Source organism: Corythoichthys intestinalis, chromosome 15 (assembly GCF_030265065.1).
Source record: "Corythoichthys intestinalis isolate RoL2023-P3 chromosome 15, ASM3026506v1, whole genome shotgun sequence".
Lineage (NCBI taxonomy): Eukaryota > Metazoa > Chordata > Actinopteri > Syngnathiformes > Syngnathidae > Corythoichthys > Corythoichthys intestinalis.
This window is the reverse complement of record NC_080409.1, coordinates 10,672,420-10,693,818: the sequence shown is the minus strand read 5'-3', so window position 1 is coordinate 10,693,818 and position 21,399 is coordinate 10,672,420. Positions and strand designations below refer to the sequence as shown.

Here is a 21,399-nt window from a genome sequence, read left to right as displayed (position 1 = left end):
TTCTCCCCTTTTTGGTACTTTTATACACGTATCCTAGCTACCACACGTTACAATGTACAAGACATGGATTACACAAGGTGTGCTCTTTGGCCTGTACTGTATGTAAAGCACACGACAGCTCTGGATGCTAACAATCTACATAATTATATTGGGATAAGTTTGAGAACACAATATGCTTACCTTGAATATCTGCTAATAAAACCGGACAGCATACACTATCGCTCCCAACCGGAGTTCCAAACAGCATACACTCTCGCATCACCAGTTTTGCCCAACTTTTGTCTTATCAGGTATTTGCTGCACACATTTTTCCCTGAAGCTCGTCTTGTGAATGACCGACAGTGCTGTCCTGCTCTTCACTTTCAGATCTGGTTCAAATAGGAAGGGTAGAACTGACGACATGTTGGGAAAGCTAACAAGTGACACGCTGGAATTTTGGCAACGGGACCAGTGACGTCACGCACTGCGACGTAACAAGAATGGCGACCTATCACTTAAAATAATTTTACAAACTTTATTAAAACAAAAACATTAAGAGGGGTTTTAATATCAAATTATTATAACTCATACTAACATTTATCTTTTACGAATTACTTGTCTTAAAAATAGAGGATCCCTTTAAGAATTCTTACCAAGACAAAAATTGTTTGTTCCATTGTCAAAATGTTCTTGTTATAAGCAAATCTTATCTTATTTCACGTAATTTTTTACTCGTTTTAGAAGTGGCATTTTTATCCAGTGAGGGTGTACCCTGTCTCCTGCCCATTATAGACTGGAATAGGCTCCAGCACCCCTGTGACCCTCGTGAGGATAAGCAGTTCAGAAGATGAATGAATGAATGTTGTAAGATGATGTAGAACTTGGCACAGTCCTGTTTTATTACATTACGCCTAACGTGATGGATCATATGATCTAACGTCAGTTTAAAAAAAAAAAAAAAGAATGAAGTGCACACCCCACCTCCCGGCACAAATAGATGATTTCGGTTAAGAATCGGCTTAAGCAATGTGTAGCTGTTTGCCTTACCCTTCGATTAGTTCGCTTCCATCTGTCCATCTCCAAAGTCCCTCATTGTCAAAATACAATCCAATCCAAAATGAGTAGTTAATCACCGAACGATCTCTATGGCTTTCTAGGAAATTGATGATGGCAATCTGAAACACGAATTATACACACAATATTATTATACTACTTGCACGCGTAAAATGAATCGTCACACATCTTTTCACCTGTTCTTCGAGACTGTCAATGGCTACTAGGTCACCTCCGTGAATCAGACAGAAATTGCGAGCATTTTGCCATGATTTGACTCCACTGATATCGGTTAAGCCGAAGTTGTAGCACGTGGAGTTCATCAAAATCCATCCTGTCGGACATCGTCTGCAGCCGTCCTCTATTAACAAAACGGGTAAGCGACATGTGAGATGTTATAAGACGCTCGTTTGAGTAGTAACATCTAGAGGTTTGGTCACTTCCCGTTAAGTTGGAGGCATTTACTGGTCACTTGCTGTTGATTTTGGGTAACTGAACAGCAAGTAACCTGTAAATCACCTAAAATGAACATGAAGTGACCTGTAAATACCCACAAAAGGACAGAAAAGCTACAATATATTGATTGGTCACTTCCCGTTGATTTTGGTTGCATTTACAGATCGATTCCTGTTGATTAGGTGGCATTTCTGGCTCATTTACTGTTAGTTTTCATTTATTTTGCTTGCAATGAAAGAAAATACAAATTAGAATGAAGTTTTTAAAAAATCATTATCATTTTACACAAAACTCCAAAAATGGGCCGGACAAAAGTATTGGCAACCTTTGAAAAATCATGTGATGCTTCTCTAATTTGTGTAATTAACAGCACCTGACACTTACCTGTGGCACATAACAGGTGGTGGCAATAACGAAATCAAACTTGCAGCCAGTTAAAATGGATTAAAGTTGACTCAACCTCTGTCCTGTGTCCTTGTGCGTACCACATTGAGCATGGAGAAAGGAAAGAAAAACCAAAGAACTGTCTGAGGACTTGAGAAGCAAAATTGTGAGGAAGCATTGGCAATCTCAAGGCAAGTCCATCTCCAAAGACCTGAATGTTCCTGTGTCTACCGTGCGCAGTGTCATCAATAAGTGTAAAGCCCATGGCACTGAGGCTAAACTCCCTAGATGTGGATGGAAAAGAAAAATTGATGAGAGATTTCAACAGAAGATTATGCGGATCGTGGATAAAGAACCTTGACTAACAAGTTGCAAGTTCAAGCTGTCCTGCAGTCCGAGGGTACAACAGTGTCAACCCATACTATCCGTCGGCGTCTGAATGAAAAGGGATTCTATGGTACGATACCCAGGAAGACCCCACTTCTGACCCAGAGACATCAAAAAGCCAGGCTGGAGTTTGCCGAAACTAACCTGAGAAAGCCAAAAACGTTTTGAAAGAATGTTCTCTGTTCAGATGAGACAAAAGTAGAGCTTTTTGGGAAAAGGCATCAAAATAGAGTTTACAGGGGGAAAAACAAGGCCTTCAAAGAAAAGAACACGGTCCCCACAGTCAAACATGGCGGAGGTTCCTGATGTTTTGGGGTTGCATTGCTGCCTCTGGCACTGGACTGCTTGACCTTGTGCATGGCATTATGAAGTCTGAAGAATACCAACAAAGTTTGCAGCATAATGTAGGGCCCAGTGTGAGAAAGCTGGGTCTCCCTCAGACGTCATGGGTCTTCCAGCAGGACTTTGACCCAAAACACATTTCAAAAAGCACTTGAAAATGGTTTGAGAGAAAGCACTGGAGTCATCTAAAGTGGCCAGCAATGAGTCCAGACCTGAATCCCATGGAACAACTGTGGACGGATCTGAAAATGGCATTTTGGAGAAGGCACCCTTCAAATATCAGAGACCTGGAGCAGTTGGCCAAAGACGAATGGTCTAGAATTCAAGTAGGGTATTGTAAGAATCTCATTGATGGATACCGTAAGAGGTTGTTCGCAGTTATTTTGTCTAAAGGTTGTGCTACCAAGTATTAGGCTGAGGGTGCCAAAACTTTTGTCCGGCCCATTTTTGGAGATACAGTGGGGCAAATAAGTATTTAGTCAACCACCAATTGTGCAAGTTCTCCTACTTGAAAAGATTCCTGTAATTGTCAACATGGGTAAACCTCAACCATGAGAGACAGAATGTGGAAAAAAACCCCAGAAAATCACATTGTTTGATTTTTAAAGAATTTATTTGCAAATCATGGTGGAAAATAATTATTTAGTCAATACCAAAAGCTCATCTCAATACTTTGTTAGGTACCCTTTGTTGGCAATAACGGAGGCCAAACGTTTTCTGTAACTCTTTACTCTTCGCTTGGTGTAAAGAAATCAACTGTGGGAGCAATTATTAGAAAATGGAAGACATACAAGACCACTGATAATCTGCCTCGGTCTGGGGCTCTATGCAAGATCTCACCCCGTGGCGTCAAAATGACAACAAGAACGGTGAGCAAAAATCCCAGAACCACACGGGGGGACCAAGTGAATGACCTACAGAGAGCTGGGACCACAGTAACAAAGGCTACTATCAGTAATACAATGTGCTGCCAGGGACTCAAATCCTGCACTGCCAGACGTGACCCCCTGCTGACGCCAGTACACGTCCAGGCCCGTCTGCGGTTCGCTAGAGAGGATTTGGATTATCCAGAAGAGGACTGGGAGAATGTGTTATGGTCAGATGAAACCAAAATAGAATTTTTTGGTAGAAACACAGGTTCTCATGTTTGGTAGAGAAAGAATACTGAATTGCATCCGAAGAACATCATACCCACTGTGAAGCGTGGGGGTGGAAACATGATGCTTTAGGGCTGTTTTTCTGCAAAGGAACCAGGACGACTGATCTGTGCAAAGGAAAGAATGAATGGGGCCATGTATCGAGAGATTTTGAGTGAAAATCTCCTTCCATCAGCAAGGGCATTGAAGATGAGACGTGGCTGGGTTTTTCAGCATGGCAATGATCCCAAACACACAGCCAGGGCAACAAAGGAGTGGCTTCGTAGGAAACCTTTAGAGGTCCTGGAGTGGCCTTGCCATTTTCCAGATCTCAACTCCATAGAAAATCTGTGGAGGGAGTTGAAAGCCCGCATTGCCCTACGACAGCCCCAAAACATCACTGCTCTAGAGGAGATCTGCATGGAGGAATGGGCCAAAATACCAGCAACAGTGTGTGAAAAGCTTGTGTAGAGTTACAGAAAACGTTTGGCCTCCGTTATTGCCAACAAAGGGTACATAACAAAGTATTGAGATGAACTTTTGGTATTGACAAAATACTTATTTTCCACCATGATTTGCAAATAAATTATTTAAAAATCTAACAATGTGATTTTCTGCTGTTTTTTTTCCACATTCTGTCTCTCATGGTTGAGGTTTACCCATGTTGACAATTACAGGGCTCTCTAATATTTTCAGGTGGGAGAACTTGCACAATTAGTGGTTGACTAAATACTTATTTGCCCCACTGTATGTGTAAAATGATCATTTTTTTATTTTATCTTTTTCATTCTCTTTTGTGTTTTATCATTGAAAGCAAAAATAATGAAGGTATTACTACCAAAACATTTGTAATTGCAATCATTTTCAGGGATAAATTGAGCATTATCTGACAGTATTGCAGAGGTGCCAATACTTTTGGCCAGCACTGTACATTGATTGGTCACTTCCAGTTGATTTGGGGGCATTTACGGATCATTTCTTGTTGAATTTGGGGCATTTTTTAAAACTATATATGGATTCCTAGCGGGAGCATATCGATAGCCTTTTGTGCTACAAAGTAATGCGATACATAACCTTTTCGAAATACTGTCACACCACTACTAGAAACTCCACAACAGTTCTCACCCATCATTGGAAAGAAAGATTTGAGATAACTGACATCTTGGGCTATTTTATCAAGTTGCTCTTCATAGTCTTTAGTCCTTCTTTTGTGGTGTTCAAACTCCCAGTTGCTTCGGGTTTGTTTAATCATTTCACTGTGCAGCTGCTTCTTGGTCTCGGTCATGTTTCTGACCGCAAACTCGTATGATTCCTGGAGTCTGATCAGCTGTCTCTCGATAAGTTCTGCATCGTTGACAGACTGCTGGGTTTCGTGGTGCGTGAGATCTGCAAGGATAAACCAGAATATGCCTCATTTTTTTACCCCACTCATGGCATGCAATTGATGGCACTAGATGTCCAATCGACTGGGAGGATTGGCGGCTGTCCGTCACAGCCAGCCGCTCCCAATCAGAACGGATTGGACATTTGGTGTGGTCAGTGGCAGCTAAAGACTTAACAGTCAAAATATATATATGTATATATATATATACAGTGCCTTGCAAAAGTATTCGACCCCCTTGAACCTTGCAACCTTCCGCCACGTTTCAGGCTTCAAACATAAAGATATAAAATTTTATTTTTTTGTCAAGAATCAACAACAAGTGGGACACAATCGTGAAGTGGAACAAAATTTATTGGATAATTTAAACTTTTTTAACAAATAAAAAACTGAAAAGTGGGGCGTGCAATATTATTTGGCCCCTTGCGTTAATACTTTGTAGCGCCACCTTTTGCTCCAATTACAGCTGCAAGTCGCTTGGGGTATGTTTCTATCAGTTTTGCACATCGAGAGACTGACATTCTTGCCCATTCTTCCTTGCAAAACAGCTCGAGCTCAGTGAGGTTGGATGGAGAGTGTTTGTGAACAGCAGTCTTCAGCTCTTTCCACAGATTCTCGATTGGATTCAGGTCTGGACTTTGACTTGGCCATTCTAACACCTGGATACGTTTATTTTTGAACCATTCCATTGTAGATTTGGCTTTATGTTTTGGATCATTGTCCTGTTGGAAGATAAATCTCCGTCCCAGTCTCAGGTCTTGTGCAGATACCAACAGGTTTTCTTCCAGAATGTTCCTGTATTTGGCTGCATCCATCTTCCCGTCAATTTTAACCATCCCTGCTGAAGAAAAGCAGGCCCAAACCATGATGCTGCCACCACCATGTTTGACAGTGGGGATGGTGTGTTCTGGGTGATGAGCTGTGTTGCTTTTACGCCAAACATATCGTTTTGCATTGTGGCCAAAAAGTTCAATTTTGGTTTCATCTGACCAGAGCACCTTCTTCCACATGTTTGGTGTGTCTCCCAGGTGGCTTGTGGAAAACTTTAAACGAGATTTTTTATGGATATCTTTGAGAAATGGCTTTCTTCTTGCCACTCTTCCATAAAGGCCAGATTTGTGCAGTGTACGACTGATTGTTGTCCTATATGGACAGACTCTCCCACCTCAGCTGTAGATCTCTGCAGTTCATCCAGAGTGATCATGGGCCTCTTGGCTGCATCTCTGATCAGTTTTCTCCTTGTTTGAGAAGAAGGTTTGGAAGGACGGCCGGGTCTTGGTAGATTTGCAGTGGTCTGATGCTCCTTCCATTTCAATATGATGGCTTGCACAGTGCTCCTTGAGATGTTTAAAGCTTCGGAAATCTTTTTGTATCCAAATCCGGCTTTAAACTTCTCCACAACAGTATCTCGGACCTGCCTGGTGTGTTCCTTGGTTTTCATAATGCTCTCTGCACTTTAAACAGAACCCTGAGACTATCACAGAGCAGGTGCATTTATACGGAGACTTGATTACACAGAGGTGGATTCTATTTATCATCATCGGTCATTTAGGACAACATTGGATCATTCAGAGATCCTCACTGAACTTCTGGAGTGAGTTTGCTGCACTGAAAGTAAAGGGGCCGAATAATATTGCACGCCCCACTTTTCAGTTTTTTATATGTTAAAAAAGTTTAAATTATCCAATAAATGTTGTTCCACTTCACGACTGTGTCCCACTTGTTGCTGATTCTTGACAAAAAAATTAAATTTCATATCTTTAGGTTTGAAGCCTGAAATGTGGCGAAAGGTTGCAAGATTCAAGGGGGCCGAATACTTTTGCAAGGCACTGTATTGGACTGTCTCAGAAAATTAGAATACACAATATTCTAATTTTCTGAGACAGTCCTGTATATTGTTCTATGTAAAGGACGTCAGCCAAGGTCGGCCCCCCACATTTTTACCACGCCAAATCTGGTCCCCTTTGCAAAAAGTTTGGACACCCCTGCTTTAAATGGTGGATTAATGTACAGGACTGTCTCAGAAAATTAGAATATTGTGTATTCTAATTTCCTGAGACAGTCCAGTATATATATATATATATATATATATATATATATATATATATATATATATATATATATATATATATATATATAAAAATTATACAGTATTTATTTATCTATTTATTTATTTTCAGGAAAGGAAAAACGAATTATGGTCATTTAACTTATTTTTTTCACATAACTTTTTTAGTGATTTTAAATTCAAAAAAAGGAAAAAAAACAGCAAATATTGTTTGTTTGTTTGTTTGAACATGTTTATTTCAAATATTTAAAAAAATAAGTAGCAATAATCAGTAACAATAATCAAATAAAAGATAACAAAATATGAATATTTGAAAAGGAGTGAGAAGAAGCCATTTATTTATTTATTATTTACTCCTACCCCTTATCCTTAAGTTCTGACGTATCAGCTTCCGTCCATACATACAGGCATGTGAAAAAATTAGGACACCCCATTAAATATTCTTCTTTAATAAGAAATGTTCACAAATATCAATGTCTGATCTTGTTTTCTTTATCACGGGAAAAGAAAGTGATTTAATTGCAGGTAAACAACAAAAATTAACATTGTTGTACTCATTAACCAAATATATCATTAACAAAACATATATTAAAAATAAAAACATGAGCGTTCACAGCGTGTCCTCCCAGTCTAAATGAATTGAACGTTTGTTGTTGTCATTGCCTGTCATGAATTAAATAAATACTATGAGATTTCAAAACAAAATCAAAAGAAAATCATCTTGTTTTTCTTCTAAAAAAATATTCGTATTGTCTTTACATTTCTTTCATTCATCATTTTATGTATTCTTCAAAATTTACAGAATATAATGAAGAAAATGATCATGAAAAAAATATATATACCATATTTTTCAAACTACAGGTAGTTCCCGGGTTACGTGCCATTTTGTCTCCAGTTTTTTTTGTTTTGTTTTTTTGTCACATAAACAGTAACTTATTATACCTCACAGTATCTTAGTTTTTACTTTATTAAAGGATTTTACAACACCTGGGGAAATGCTAATATTCCATCGTTTATCCATGAACTCATGCCGTTTGGATTCATATCATGCCACTTCGTGTAATTACACACATCGCAACACCAAGAAAATGATAGAAATTTGGATCGATTGTCAAGCTAAAACGACCGGCGCCCGAGATCCCAGAAATCTAGCATATTGTGTGCGTGGCGTCACAACAAGGAAACAACCCGTGTTCTGCCAAAATCTTCTACATCGGCAAAACGTCTACATTGGTCGAATTTGACACCTAAAGTATTACCGTGCGCTCTAAACTTGTTTTGTTTCGATGCATACAGGAATAACGTACTAAAAAAATGCCTTAAGAAAATACTAAACAAGTTTAGAGCGCACTGGTAGTACTTTGGGTGTCAAATTTGACTAATGTAGCACGTTTCGCCGATGTAAGAGATTTTGGCAGAACACCGGCAACAGATCGTGTGGGAAACACCGATTTGTTTGTTTTGCATTTCTTTTTGTGAAGCTGATACACAGTGACCGCAAAATAAAGTAATGTATAGAATAATTATCATTTATTGTGCTATCATAGGTTTTTGCTCTGCCAACAGACACAAATATGAATGGGATTAGAGGATTTGATCTATATATTTTACAAACGATAATTTATACATGTGTCCAGTCCTATATCCAATGCGTGATATGTTTTTTATTATAAAAGAGTACTCACTCTGGCCATTTCCCTCCTTTGCTTTGCCTGGGGTGGTCTCATCTGAGCCAGTCATCGTCCTCTTTCTTGATATCTCGGGACATTTAGGTGGCTGCGCGTGTATGGTGGGCACCGCATCTGCTTTCAGCAGCAATTTCTTAGCAAAACCTGATTTCATTTGTCCATAGTTCGAATAGCTTTCAGGTGTAAAATGCGCACTACACAAAACCGTGCCGGAGGCTGGGTCTGCAAAATTAGCCCTCTTAGCACGGACGAACTTCACTCATTGTCTGCGTAGTCCAGCTATTTTTCTCACGTTCAGGAACTCATGGGTACTACATTGCGACAAAGGGCTATTTGTACACCACATAGCATGACAGGTTTGAACCATTTTAGCGATTTTTTGATAAAACACAAACGCAACTCTCTCATCGATAAACAACGATGGCACCTGCCTCGACCTTTTGTTTCCTTGTTGTAACGTCTCCGCCCCATTCGGCTGTTTCCGGAATACTTTCGGAAATGTTCGTAATTTTCTATCTATTTTCGATAATTGGTCATGAATGTAATTTATTTTTTTGTTAACTTTATTAATATTTGTTATCTTGCCACATCATGGTTCTATTGATATCTCACAGCCCCTTAGTATTATAATACCCTTTAATTTGACGTGTTCTGTCCTCACTAAATTTGAAGTTGTTCAGCTTTACATACAGCAAACAAAGCAATTGTGCTTGTTGAAGCTTTTTACTTCCTTCATTTTTGACAACTTTTAAAGCTGTAACACACATATGTACACTTATGTTCTGTCACGTATTAATGTTTCTGCCATTAATGTTTCATCTTCTTGCATGTGTAATATTTCAGCTAGTAATGTTTCATCATATTGCTTCACACTCATGCATCACAAAGCCCTTTATTATGTCATAAAGAATAACTGAGAACACTATATAAGCCTTGAGCAGACAACATCCAGTGTCAGGTCGTCAGCGATCCAACATAGGTCTGCATGTCAACTTGTCATTATCGCTTGACCTGATAGTTTTCTCTTGCCTGTCAACATCAATAAAATCCGGTGTCTGCGATACGCAACTGGGTCCTCCGTCTCGTACATGACAGTACGACCTGACCAGAATGGAACCAGCGTATCAACCCTCTGTTCTGGACCGTCTTCACCAAACGGAAAAGGAGGTCTCCCGGATGTCTGGTGACCTCGCATCGTTAATCCAGATTGGCCACGAACACCAGCAGCAACTCCAGCAACAGCAAGAACAACTGACTCAGGTGATCCAAACTCTCACCAAACTGGCAACTCCATCGCCATCACAATCCCATGATCTGGTTCCAGAAGCCTCGGCTCCGGTGAACCCAGCCTTGGCTATTGACGCTCCCGAGCCCAAGATTGGAAACCCCGAACATTTTAACGGCGACCCAACTCAGGTACAAGCGTTTCTGACAAGCTGCAAAGTCCAATTTTCCCTGCAACCCCGGACCTTTTCAACCGAAGGGGCTAAGGTTGGATACGTCATCACCCACTTGACTGGTCGGGCTCGGCTTTGGGGAACAGCAGAATTTGAGAGACAAACACCAGCTTGTAACAACTTCAATGCCTTTGCCGATGAAATGATCAAAGTGTTCGACCCGAGCTGTGCTAACACTGAGACATCCCGCGCCCTTATGACCATCCGTCAAGGCAGTCAGTCAGTGTCAGAGTATTCTGGTGAGGCAAAGCGATTGGAACATGGAAGCTGTGATCGACGCATTCTATCACAGTCTGGCGGACTACATCAAAGATGAGCTCGTCTCCTATGATTTACCCAGAACCCTTGATGAAGCCATTGCCCTTGTAAACCGCATTGACCGTCGGATTCAGACCCGACGGCGAGAGAGGGGAGGTCGGAAGGCACCCGCTGCCTCTCAGCCTGTTCCCTTAGCTGCCTCTCAGCCTGTTCTAGTTGCTACTCCCACTCATTTAAACCAGCCTGTGCCCATGGAGATCGGCCGTGCTGCCCTAACTCCTGAAGAGCGCCAGCGACGTTTCACCTCTAACCTGTGTCTGTACTGCGGAGGTGAGGGTCATCGAATCGCAACCTGCCCAGCAAAAGCCAGAGCTCACCAGACGTCGGGGAGATTCGGGTGAGCTCAACGTGTCTTCTGTCTCCCCCCATTCGTAAACCACTTCTCCAAATTCGTCTCCTGTTGACTGACACCACCCATCACTTGACCGCTCTCATCGACTCTGGAGCGGAGGCCAACATCGTGGATGTGGATCTGGCCCAGCAGCTCGGCATTCGACGTCACCAACTTTCCCCATCCGTTCCTGCACGAGCTCTGGATGGACATCTACTCGGCACAGTTACCCACATCTCAGCCCCGGTGACCATGCTTCTGTCCGGAAAGCACCACGGGTCCATTCAGTTCCATCTGCTTCCCTCACCAGATCAGCCCCCCATCCTTGGGTATCCGTGGCTGCGCCAGCACAACCCTAACATAGATTGGGAAACTGGAGTGGTACGAGAATGGGGCAGTAGATGTCACCAGACCTGCCTGAGGGAGGCGATCATACCCACCAAACCTGAACCTGTCAGTCCTGTTAACCCGGAATCCTGCCTAGTTTCCACGCTTACCTGGGACATTGAGGAGCAGGTTAAAGAAGCCATCCGGGATCAGCCTGGCCCCAGGGCCTGCCACACTGATCGCCTCTTTGTTCCTGATAATCTGAGGTCCCAGGTGATCCAGTGGGGCCACAACTCCCACCTGGCTTGCCACCCTGGGGTCACACGCACCATCCACCTGCTCTCCCAGCGATTCTGGTGGCCATCGTTGAGAACAGATGTCCAAGACTTCGTAAAGGCCTGCCCCACCTGTAGCCAGAACAAGACCACCAGCCGTCCCCCAGCCGGCTTGCTCCAACCCCTGCCAGTCCCCAAACGTCCTTGGTCCCATATATCAATGGACTTTGTAACTGGACTCCCTCCTTCTGAAGGAAACACTGTCATTCTATGCCATCAGAGCCAACCGACGACGGACCGCAGCCCCTGCTTACCAAGTGGGCCAGAGGGTATGGCTTTCTTCCCGGGATCTGCCACTCCAAGTGGAGTCACGTAAACTGCCACCCAGGTTCGTTGGTCCGTTTCCCATCGAGAAGATCATCAGCCCATCAGCTATCCGTCTCAAACTACCCAGATCTATGAGGGTTCACCCAACCTTCCATGTCTCCAAACTAAAGCCAGTCCATGAAAGCCCCTTGGTCCCCAATGCGGCACCACCTCCCCCTCCTCGCCTGGTGGAAGGCGGTCCTGTCTACACAGTTCGCCGCCTGCTCAAGTCACGCCGTCGGGGCAGGGGCCTCCAATATCTGGTGGACTGGGAAGGATATGGCCCTGAGGAGAGGATGTGGGTTCCAGCTGGGCGGATTGTAGATCGGACCCTCATATCAGACTTCCACCGCCTCCATCCGGACCAACCGTCCGTCCGGCGGGGTCGACCTAGAGCGACTTGCTCTCAGCCCATGCCTGCATCTGACTCTGACTCTGAACCCGACCCTGTGCCATTGGTAGTTGATTCCTCCACTGGCGAAGAGGAGATTGAGCCAATGCCCTCAGAGGATGAGGCCATGGACTTTGATTAGTAGCCCTCGGTGGGATCAATCCTTGGGACTTCTGGAGCCGTCCCTTGAGAGGGGGGTTCTGTCACGTATTAATGTTTCTGCCATTAATGTTTCGTCTTCTTGCATGTGTAATATTTCAGCTAGTAATGTTTCATCATATTGCTTCACACTCATGCATCACAAAGCCCTTTATTATGTCATAAAGAATAACTGAGAACACTATATAAGCCTTGAGCAGACAACATCCAGTGTCAGGTCGTCAGCGATCCAACATAGGTCTGCATGTCAACTTGTCATTATTGCTTGACCTGATAGTTTTCCCTTGCCTGTCAACATCAATAAAATCCGGTGTCTGCGATACGCAACTGGGTCCTCCGTCTCGTACATGACAATGTTCAAAACGACACACATTTTAACAAAAAAAAAACACTTGAAACAAAACAATTGGTGTTCAAACGTCGATCTAGTCTGATCAATATGTAAATGTAGTAGATTAAATTTACCTAATTTACATAACAAGTCCGCCAATGTTAGTATCCATTAGCGAATGCTAACGTATTTACAATTCTCATAGCAAATCGCTCAAACGTAATTGCAAAAACTGTAGCTGTAAGCTTAATTACAAAAGCATACACAAACATAAATTAGCTGAAGCAACTTACAGCTTTATGTGGGCCAAACCAGAGCACAGCTACACTGCTGGCCAAAAGTATTGGCACCCTTGCAATTCTGTCAGATAATGCTCCGTTTCTCCCAGAAAATGATTGCAATTACAAATGCTTTGGTCGTAATATTTTCATTTATTTTGCTTGCAATGAAAAAACACAAAAGAGAATGAAAAAAAAAATTAAATCATTATCATTTTACACAAAACTCCACAAATTGGTAGCACAACCTTTAGAAAAAATGGCTGCGAACAACCGCTTCCGGTATCCATTAATGAGTTTATTGCAATGCTCTGCTGGAACTTTAGACCACAGGTGTCAAACCGATTCCAGAAAGGGCCTGGTGGGTGCAGGTTTGCTTTTCCAACCAATGAAGAGGACACCTTTTCACCAATTAGATCTTTTACATGCGTAATCAGTTAAACTTTGTCAGGTGCTGCTTGTTTCAGCAGGAAGTTCATTGGTTAAACTCTCGGCGCGTTATCGGTTGGAACAAAATCCAGCACCCACTAGGCCCTTTCTGGAATCGGTTTGACACCTGTGCTTTAGACCATTCATCTTTGGCCAACTGCTCCAGGTATCTGAGATTTGAAGGGTGCCCTCTCCAAACTGCCATTTTCAGATCTCTCCACAGGTGTGGGATTCAGGCCTGGACTCATTGTTGGCCACTTTAGAAGTCTCCAGTGCTTTCTCTCAAACCATTTTCTCATGCTTTTTGAAGTGTGTTTTGGGTCATTGTCCTGCTGGAAGACCTCTGAGGGGGACCCAGCTTTCCCACACTGGGCCTTACATTATGCTGCAAACTTTGTCGGTATTCTTCAGACTTCATAATGCTATGTACACGGTCAAGCAGTCCCAAGCAACCCCAAAACATCAGGAACATCCGCCATGTTTGACAGTGGGGACTCTGTTGTTTTCTTTGAAGGCCTAGTTTTTTTTCTGTAAACTGTATATTGATGCCTTTTCCCCAAAAGATCTACTTTTGTCTCATCTGACCAGAGAGCATTCTTCCAAAATGTTTTTGGCTTTCTCAGGCAAGTTTTGGCAAACTCCAACCTGGCATTTTTATGTCTCTGGGTCAGAAGTGGGATCTTCCTGCGTATCCTACGATAAAGTCCCTTTTCATTCAGACGCCGACAGATAATACGGGTTGAAACTGTTGTACCCTCGGACTCCGCGACAGCTTGAACTTCTTTGGATGTTGTTGAGGTTCCTTATCCACCATCCGCACGATCTTTCGTTGAAATCTCTTGTCAATTTTTCTTTTCCGTCCACATCTAGGGAGGGTAGCCACAGTGCCATGAGCTTCACACGTATTGATGACACTGCACATGGTAGATACAGGAACATTCAGGTCTTTGGAGATGGACTTGTAGCCTTGAGATTGCCCATGCTTCCTCACAATTTTGCTTAAGTCCTCAGACAGTTCTTTGGATTTCTTTCTTTTCTCCATGCTCAATGTGGTACACACAAGGACACAGGACAGAGGTTGAGTCAACTTTAATCCATTTTAACTGGCTGCACGTGTGATTTAGTTATTGCCACCACCTGTTATGTGCCACAGGTAAGTAACAGGTGCTGTTAATTACACAAATTAGACAAGCATCACATGATTTTTCAAAGGGTGCCAATATTTTTGTCCAACCCAGTTTTGGAGTTTTGTCTAAAATGATAATGATTTCATTTTTTTCTCTGTTCTCTTATGTATTTTTTCACTGCAATCAAAATAAATGAAGATATTACTACCAAAGCATTTGTAATAGCAGTCATTTTCTGGGAGAAATTGAGCATTATCTGACAGAATTGCAGGGGTCCGAATACTTTTGGCCAGCAGTGTATCCTTTATCCATGTCAGACGTCTGAGTCTGCTTCTTAGTCATACGTGGCGACAGTCCAGCCAGACCCAACGCTGCCACCATAGGGCAGTGTATCCGCCATCATTAAACAAAATGCAATACTTTTGGACTTTTTGGATAGTTATTTTGAGATTTAGGGGTACTTAAATGGTTAATTCCGACTTACGCGGAAATCGCCAGCGTAGAAACGGAACTGGTTCGTAACCCGGGCATTACTTACACTCTGGAGCGACTTACAGTATGTGTGAAATTATCAACACATTACTGTATTATAGCATTTCACATGTTACGTTCTCAGTTCATTGTTTATGTGTGTCATGTAACGTTACCATACCATACACTCATTCAGCCTGTTGTTCTTTATTCTATTTATAATTTAAATTGCCTTTCAATATGACATGTCTGCTCTCGGTGTTGGATTTTATCAAATAAATTTCCCCTAAAATTATACTTGTACTCTGGTTTTACTCATACATGTAAATATATTTTATTATATATTTCATAGTCCAAAAAATATTGTACTCATAATTTAGACCTGGCGTCCACATTTTCTCTCATGTAGTGTAGGCTACACTTCGATGCCAAATGTCGGTATTGTGGACTACATTGACCCAAAATTTGATGTCCAATTATATGGATGCCAGGTTTTAGTGAGGTGAAGTTTTTTTTTTTTTTTTTTTTAAACCAAAAGTTGCCAGTTGCCCAATAAACGGTTAACTTGGACCCAGATCAACACTACACACTGTATTAAAAAGCAAAGCTTTGTTATTCTCCACCTATTTCACGATGACTTAGTCATTGTAATGAGGACACGTCACAGCCGTATTTACCCCAAAACATGTACAATATAATGCATTATCAAGTGACTTACAGTAATTCAGCAGGTAAATGTCAACCGTCACTAATAAGGCAGCGAGTATCACCAGGCTCGCCACAGCTGCTTTGTAAAGTAACGCGCAGGATGCTGGAATGACAGAATACATTTGCAGCCACTTTATTGAAGAATATTTGAACCTTATCTTTGGATTTCAGAATACTTCAGTTCAAAAGAGGCTTAAAATGCTCGCCCTTTTTAAAATGATCAGTACCTTGTTGCCCATTTTTTCCAGCAGGTTCCAAGTCATCCTCGTATTGAGAAACCAGAGTGTTAAATCCGCTCTTTGAGTCCAAACCGGTCATTCTCTTTTCTTCTTTCTGAAAACGTGCCGATTTACAGAGAATCAACCCAACGGTAGGACAATACAATCCTATTTGAGATTGCTAAACTCAGTTGGAAAATGAGAAGCAATTACCTAATGGTAGAAAAGGGGAAGAGAAAGTCTGCTTTTTGGGAAGAGAGTACTTCCCTTTCAAATGCTTCTTGAGGAAAGTCTTCTGACCGAGAATTAAGGTGAAGTAAACATTCTAAAACCACGTAAATTTAAGGAAAACTGTTTTTGGCAGTTATACCGATAACACACAATCAGTGTTGTCAGTAATGCATTAGTTAGTAACGCATTACTGTAATCTGAATACCTTTTTTAGTAACGTGTAATCTAACGCGTTCATTTTTCTACACCAGTAATCTGATTAAAGTTAGTTTTTTAAGTGTCTCTGCGTTACTATTTTTTCATTGCCTCATAATGTATGTAAAATTAAGATTATTGTAGTCATGTACAAAGAGCATTTTGAATAGAAAATGCTCAAATAAAAGGTTCCCGGTAAGTGTTTCCATGACAACCTCTTAGCTATTTCCGGTTTTGGTCTCGTGTCCCATGTGTTGTGGGACTGAAGGCGTGGGCCAGGCGGGTGGACATTGGCGCCGAGTGTTGACACGTTGCGAGGGAATGTTCATCTGTGGATATCCATGAATGAAGGTGAGTATTTTTCCTTCATTCTAGAGGGTATCAGCAAAAGGTTGGACTTCCTACATGCGCGGCCGTTTCGTAGCTTTGCCGTAGCAACGACGGGCAGTTATCGCTCCAAGTTGGCAAACTTTGTTTACATCATATGCGTGTTGCACATTTATGCCGTGAGGTGATGTGTTCGTTTCGCACCTGTGGGATGTGTTGTAAGTCCGATTGAGTGTAAAGTGCTTAGTTGCCGCCACGTTTTGTGACCAAATTGACCGCATGTGTGTCGAGAGGAGTACTTCCGGGTTGTGGACGCGCATCCGCGCCCGCCACCAACTTTGCAATTTTGTTCAGTCAGTTTGCATTGTTTTACATTAGCACTGATATGCTGTTAACCATAAGCCGAAATTCAGAAATTTCGACATTAGGTTTAATCTTAAGAGTTAACTGGGTTTAATTGGTCGGTGGAGTTGATTTCAACAAATTCCAAGCAGTTTGTCAGATATTTGTTAGTTTCAGGGCTCCGGAGTGGCTAAGCTAGCGCGAAATTCTGATATTCCCCTTTAAATTCAATCATCGGAAAGTCAATTACATGTGATGACATTTTTCTGTTGTCATTCTTATGTTGATGCGGCAAAGGGAGAAAAATGGGTAAAAAGTAACTGACAGATTATCAAAGTAACTAAGTTACTTTAAAAGTAATGAAGTAATCAGTAAAATAACTGGATTACGTTTTTGAGACGTAATCAGTGATCTATAATTAAATTACTTTTTCAAGTAATGTGTGACAATGCACACAATAAAACACATCAGGTTTTACACATGCATTAGGATACTGCATTACACTTACTGTAACAAGGCATACACGAGAAACTGATTTTCATTCAAAATGATATTTTTTTTTTCCATGATGTGCAAAATAACGGTTGACAAAAAACAGCATACAGTAACCCCAACCGTCATCTCCTCATTTTTCTGTCATTCCGTCACTCCTGCCTTAGAGCCTCCGTAGTCTAACACATGTGTAAAAGCTGTTGCGTTTTATAGTGTGTTATAGGCAGTGTTGGGAGTAACGCCGTTATTTTTTCAGTAACGGGGTAATACTTTTTCCGCCGTTACAACACCGTTACCGTTACTGACGGTCAAAAGCGATGCGCTACTTACTCTGAATAAATTGAAGAAACTACCAGCCGTGTCGAGTCGACTCTCTGCTCTGTTGAGTCGTCATCCAAGACTTGGGGTGCGTTCAGGTTCGAGAATAGCGCACGTACTTCTGACTCCAAGCTGTTTGTCCCTGCTCATTCAATTAGACAATGCTTTCCAAAGTTTGGTAACGTTTCTGTGTTTGCTACACCTGATGCTAGCCTCGTTCCCATCTCCCACTGTCAGTCAGCAATAGTTCTGCTTCCATCTTGAGGACGGCAGACGCTTTGAAGGTGACGTGAATTGTCGGGAAACAAGCCTACCTGAATGCAGCCCCTCGAGAGATGCGATGGAAGTGATTGTGATTGGCTGAGGGTTAGAGTCATGTGTCGTGGTAAGCCAATCAGAGCCGGTGATTTCACAAGCAAACCGGAACAGCGCGTGTGGCAAACACACACACGCAAAACAGATGCACAGGGTCGGGATGGCAGAGCATTCAGAAGAAAAATTGTCCTTTAAGAGGTGGAGATATAGACACTATTTCAAGTTTGTCGAAATTAAAGGAAAGAACCTGCATGTAATGTGTAATTTATGTCCCGGGGCAAAGCTTTTGTCGACATCTGTGGTAAGCAATTCAAATCTGCTGAAGCACCTAACAAGTTGACTACCTGTCTGTTCTTCTCTATTCCAGTGACACGAATACTGCTCAGAAAATTTCAAATTCTTTGACATACAACAAGTTCTTTTTAAAGTAACGGAAATAGTTACTTTCCCTGGTAACTAGTTACTTTTACTATAGAGTAATTCAGTTACTAACTCAGTTACTTTTTGGAAGAAGTAGTGAGTAATGTAACTAATTACTTTTTGAAAGTAACGTGCCCAACACTGTTTATAGGTATAACTGCCGAAAGCAGTTTGCTTTTCATATCTGTGGTTTTAGGAAGTCTGCAAGTCTGTTGACAGCCCTGCCTACACTTGATTACATCCCACCACTGCATTTCCATGCTCTCAACATGTGTTTTTAGCCCTGTTGTGTTATTTTATCCATCTATCCATCCATCATCTTCCGCTTGTTCTGGGGTTGGGTCGCAGGGGCAGCAGCTTTAACAGGGTAGCCCAGACTTCCCTCTCCCAAGCCACTTCAACCAGCTCCTCCGGCGGGATCCCAGGGCGTTTCAAGGCCAGTCAAGAGACATAGTCTCTCTAGAGGTCGGGAACCTATGGCTCGCAAGCCAGATCTGGCTCTTTGAATGGCTGCATCTGTCTCGCAGACAAATCTCTAATTATTAAAGAAAAAAGATGTTTCGTTATACTCCGTTGCACATTGCGCGAAACGGCGACGGTCACCGGTCATATGCTGGTAGGGTTGTTCCGATCATGTTTTTTTGCTCCCAATCCGATCCCGATCGTTTTAGTTTGAGTATCTGCCAATCCCTATATTTCCCGATCCGATTGCTTTTTTTTTTTTGCTCCCGATTCAACTCCAATCATTCCCGTTAATTTTTCCCGATCATATACATTTTGGCAATGCATTAAGAAAAAAATGAATAAACTCAGACGGATAAATACATTCAACATAAGTATTATGTTATTAGTATTTAGGCTTAAGGTAGGGTACTGTATAAGTACTGTATTAGTTTATTATGACAATAAATCCTCAAGATGGCATTTACATTATTAACATTCTTTCTGTGAGAGGGATCCACGGAAAGAAAGACTTGTGACTTTGTATACTGTGACTAAATATTGTCATCTAGTGTATTTGTTGAGCTTTCAGTAAATGATACTGCAGCCATTCAACCCAAATACATGATGGGAACTGGAACCATGACTGTGTGTAGTGCTACCAATTGACATATCTTCTCTGCGTTGGGAAATAACATAAGGTGTTAAGAAAAAGATCAAATGCTACCTTGTTTCCCCACATTTCTTCTCATGATATTTCTAATCGCAGGAAGAGGAATTGTAATGCTTTAGCCAATTAAAAAAAGGGTCCAAAGGCTGCCAAAATTCACTCTACTCATTTAAGCTGTCTTTTATCTCTCTATATAGGTAAAACGGCGCCATTACAGATTGAGCGCGACAATGCGTGAGTGGGTCGTGCAGCGCATGCATTAATTGCGTTACATATTTTAACATGATACAATTTTTAAAATTTAAATTACCGCCGTTATGGATAAATTTGATGACCCTACCTTAAGCCTAAACTAAAGACTCTGGATGAGTGTAACATATTATGTCTGTAACGTTAAATACAATTAGAAAACGATTTAATTAAAAAGTATATATTAAAAAAAGGCATGGCCGATATTTTTTTGCCGATTCCGATACTTTGAAAATGACGTGACCGGACCCGATCGATCGGGATCGGAACATCTCTATATGCTGGTGTTGTGCAGTATTGAGCAGAAGTGACTTTTGCGGCGTATTTTATCTTTTTCAATGCCCCGACAGCACTAGCGCAATTCGCATTAGATATCATTAAATAGCAACCTAGATGTGCTATATTAGATCCCCCCCAAGTCCCATGCCATCGGCTGCATGAGCCCAGGGTGATCATGGGACACGTGGTCCATATACTACAATTGGCGACTAGAAAGCCATTTCGCAGTAATTTTATTGGGAAAGTGGCAAACATACATGTCGTTGTGTCTATCTATATTATTATTTATCCATCAATCGCATTGGCAACGCAGAAGAGGCAGAGACACTTTTCAAGTAGGGTCGCGGTATTTTGCTGTCAAAAATAGCAGCCGATGTGCACATGTGCGTCAAGTAAACTTCCCACGTTTTTAGTTTTGTTTTCCGCGTTTGTCAGTTAATTTTGGAAACCCTTTTGAGAAGATGGCAAAAAGAAAAAAAGCTAAGGAGTATCGTACTTTTCAGCAGGAACTGACAGAGGAATTTGCCTTTGTGGAGAGTTTTTGACGACTTTTCGAATAAAGACCATCATGATGTCGAAATAAATTGAGGCAACGCAAGTGAAGGACGTAATGCAGCACTGTCATTTCTCTCGCTTTGGATGAGTCAACAGACGTAAGCAATTTATCCCTATTCTGCATGATTGCAACGTTTTGACTATGAAAGGGACAACAAAAGTGGAGGATTTATTCATGTCCTTCACTGAGTTCGCTAAAGAAAAAAATCTACCGATGGATAAACTTGTTTCGGTGTGCACTAATAGTGCTCCGTGTGTGGTGGGGAAAAACAGGACTCATGTGTCTTTGTGAACATGAAAAGAGACGCATCCTAAGTTTCTCAACGCCAGCATGAAGCTTAACCCCACCAAGTATCAACCAGACTACAAAGCCATCAGCAAAACCATGCAGCACCAGAAGTCACTTTAATGGTAAGAAATATTTACAGTCTAATATTTGGTAGCCCAACCTTTAGACAAAATAACTGCAAAGAACCGCTTCCGGTATCCATCAATGAGTTTTTTA

General features: G+C 41.7%; 1 protein-coding gene across 2 annotated transcripts in view; it reads right to left on the bottom strand.

Annotated features, from left to right (window-relative positions):
* LOC130931550 (C-type lectin domain family 12 member B-like) overlaps positions 1 to 21,399 on the bottom strand; it is a 29,051-nt gene that overhangs the window by 6,106 nt on the left and 1,546 nt on the right. The window contains exons 2-6 of one of the 2 annotated variants that reach the window (XM_057860456.1): positions 16,070 to 16,175; positions 15,853 to 15,945; positions 4,863 to 5,123; positions 1,230 to 1,393; positions 1,027 to 1,154 (exon numbers count right to left, since the gene is read on the bottom strand). In XM_057860456.1, coding sequence (XP_057716439.1) covers positions 1,027 to 1,154; positions 1,230 to 1,393; positions 4,863 to 5,123; positions 15,853 to 15,945; positions 16,070 to 16,175 — 752 coding nt within the window. Of the gene's footprint in view, positions 1 to 1,026; positions 1,155 to 1,229; positions 1,394 to 4,862; positions 5,124 to 15,852; positions 15,946 to 16,069; positions 16,176 to 21,399 lie in introns of those variants that run through there. The other variant, XM_057860457.1, reaches the window with a different exon arrangement.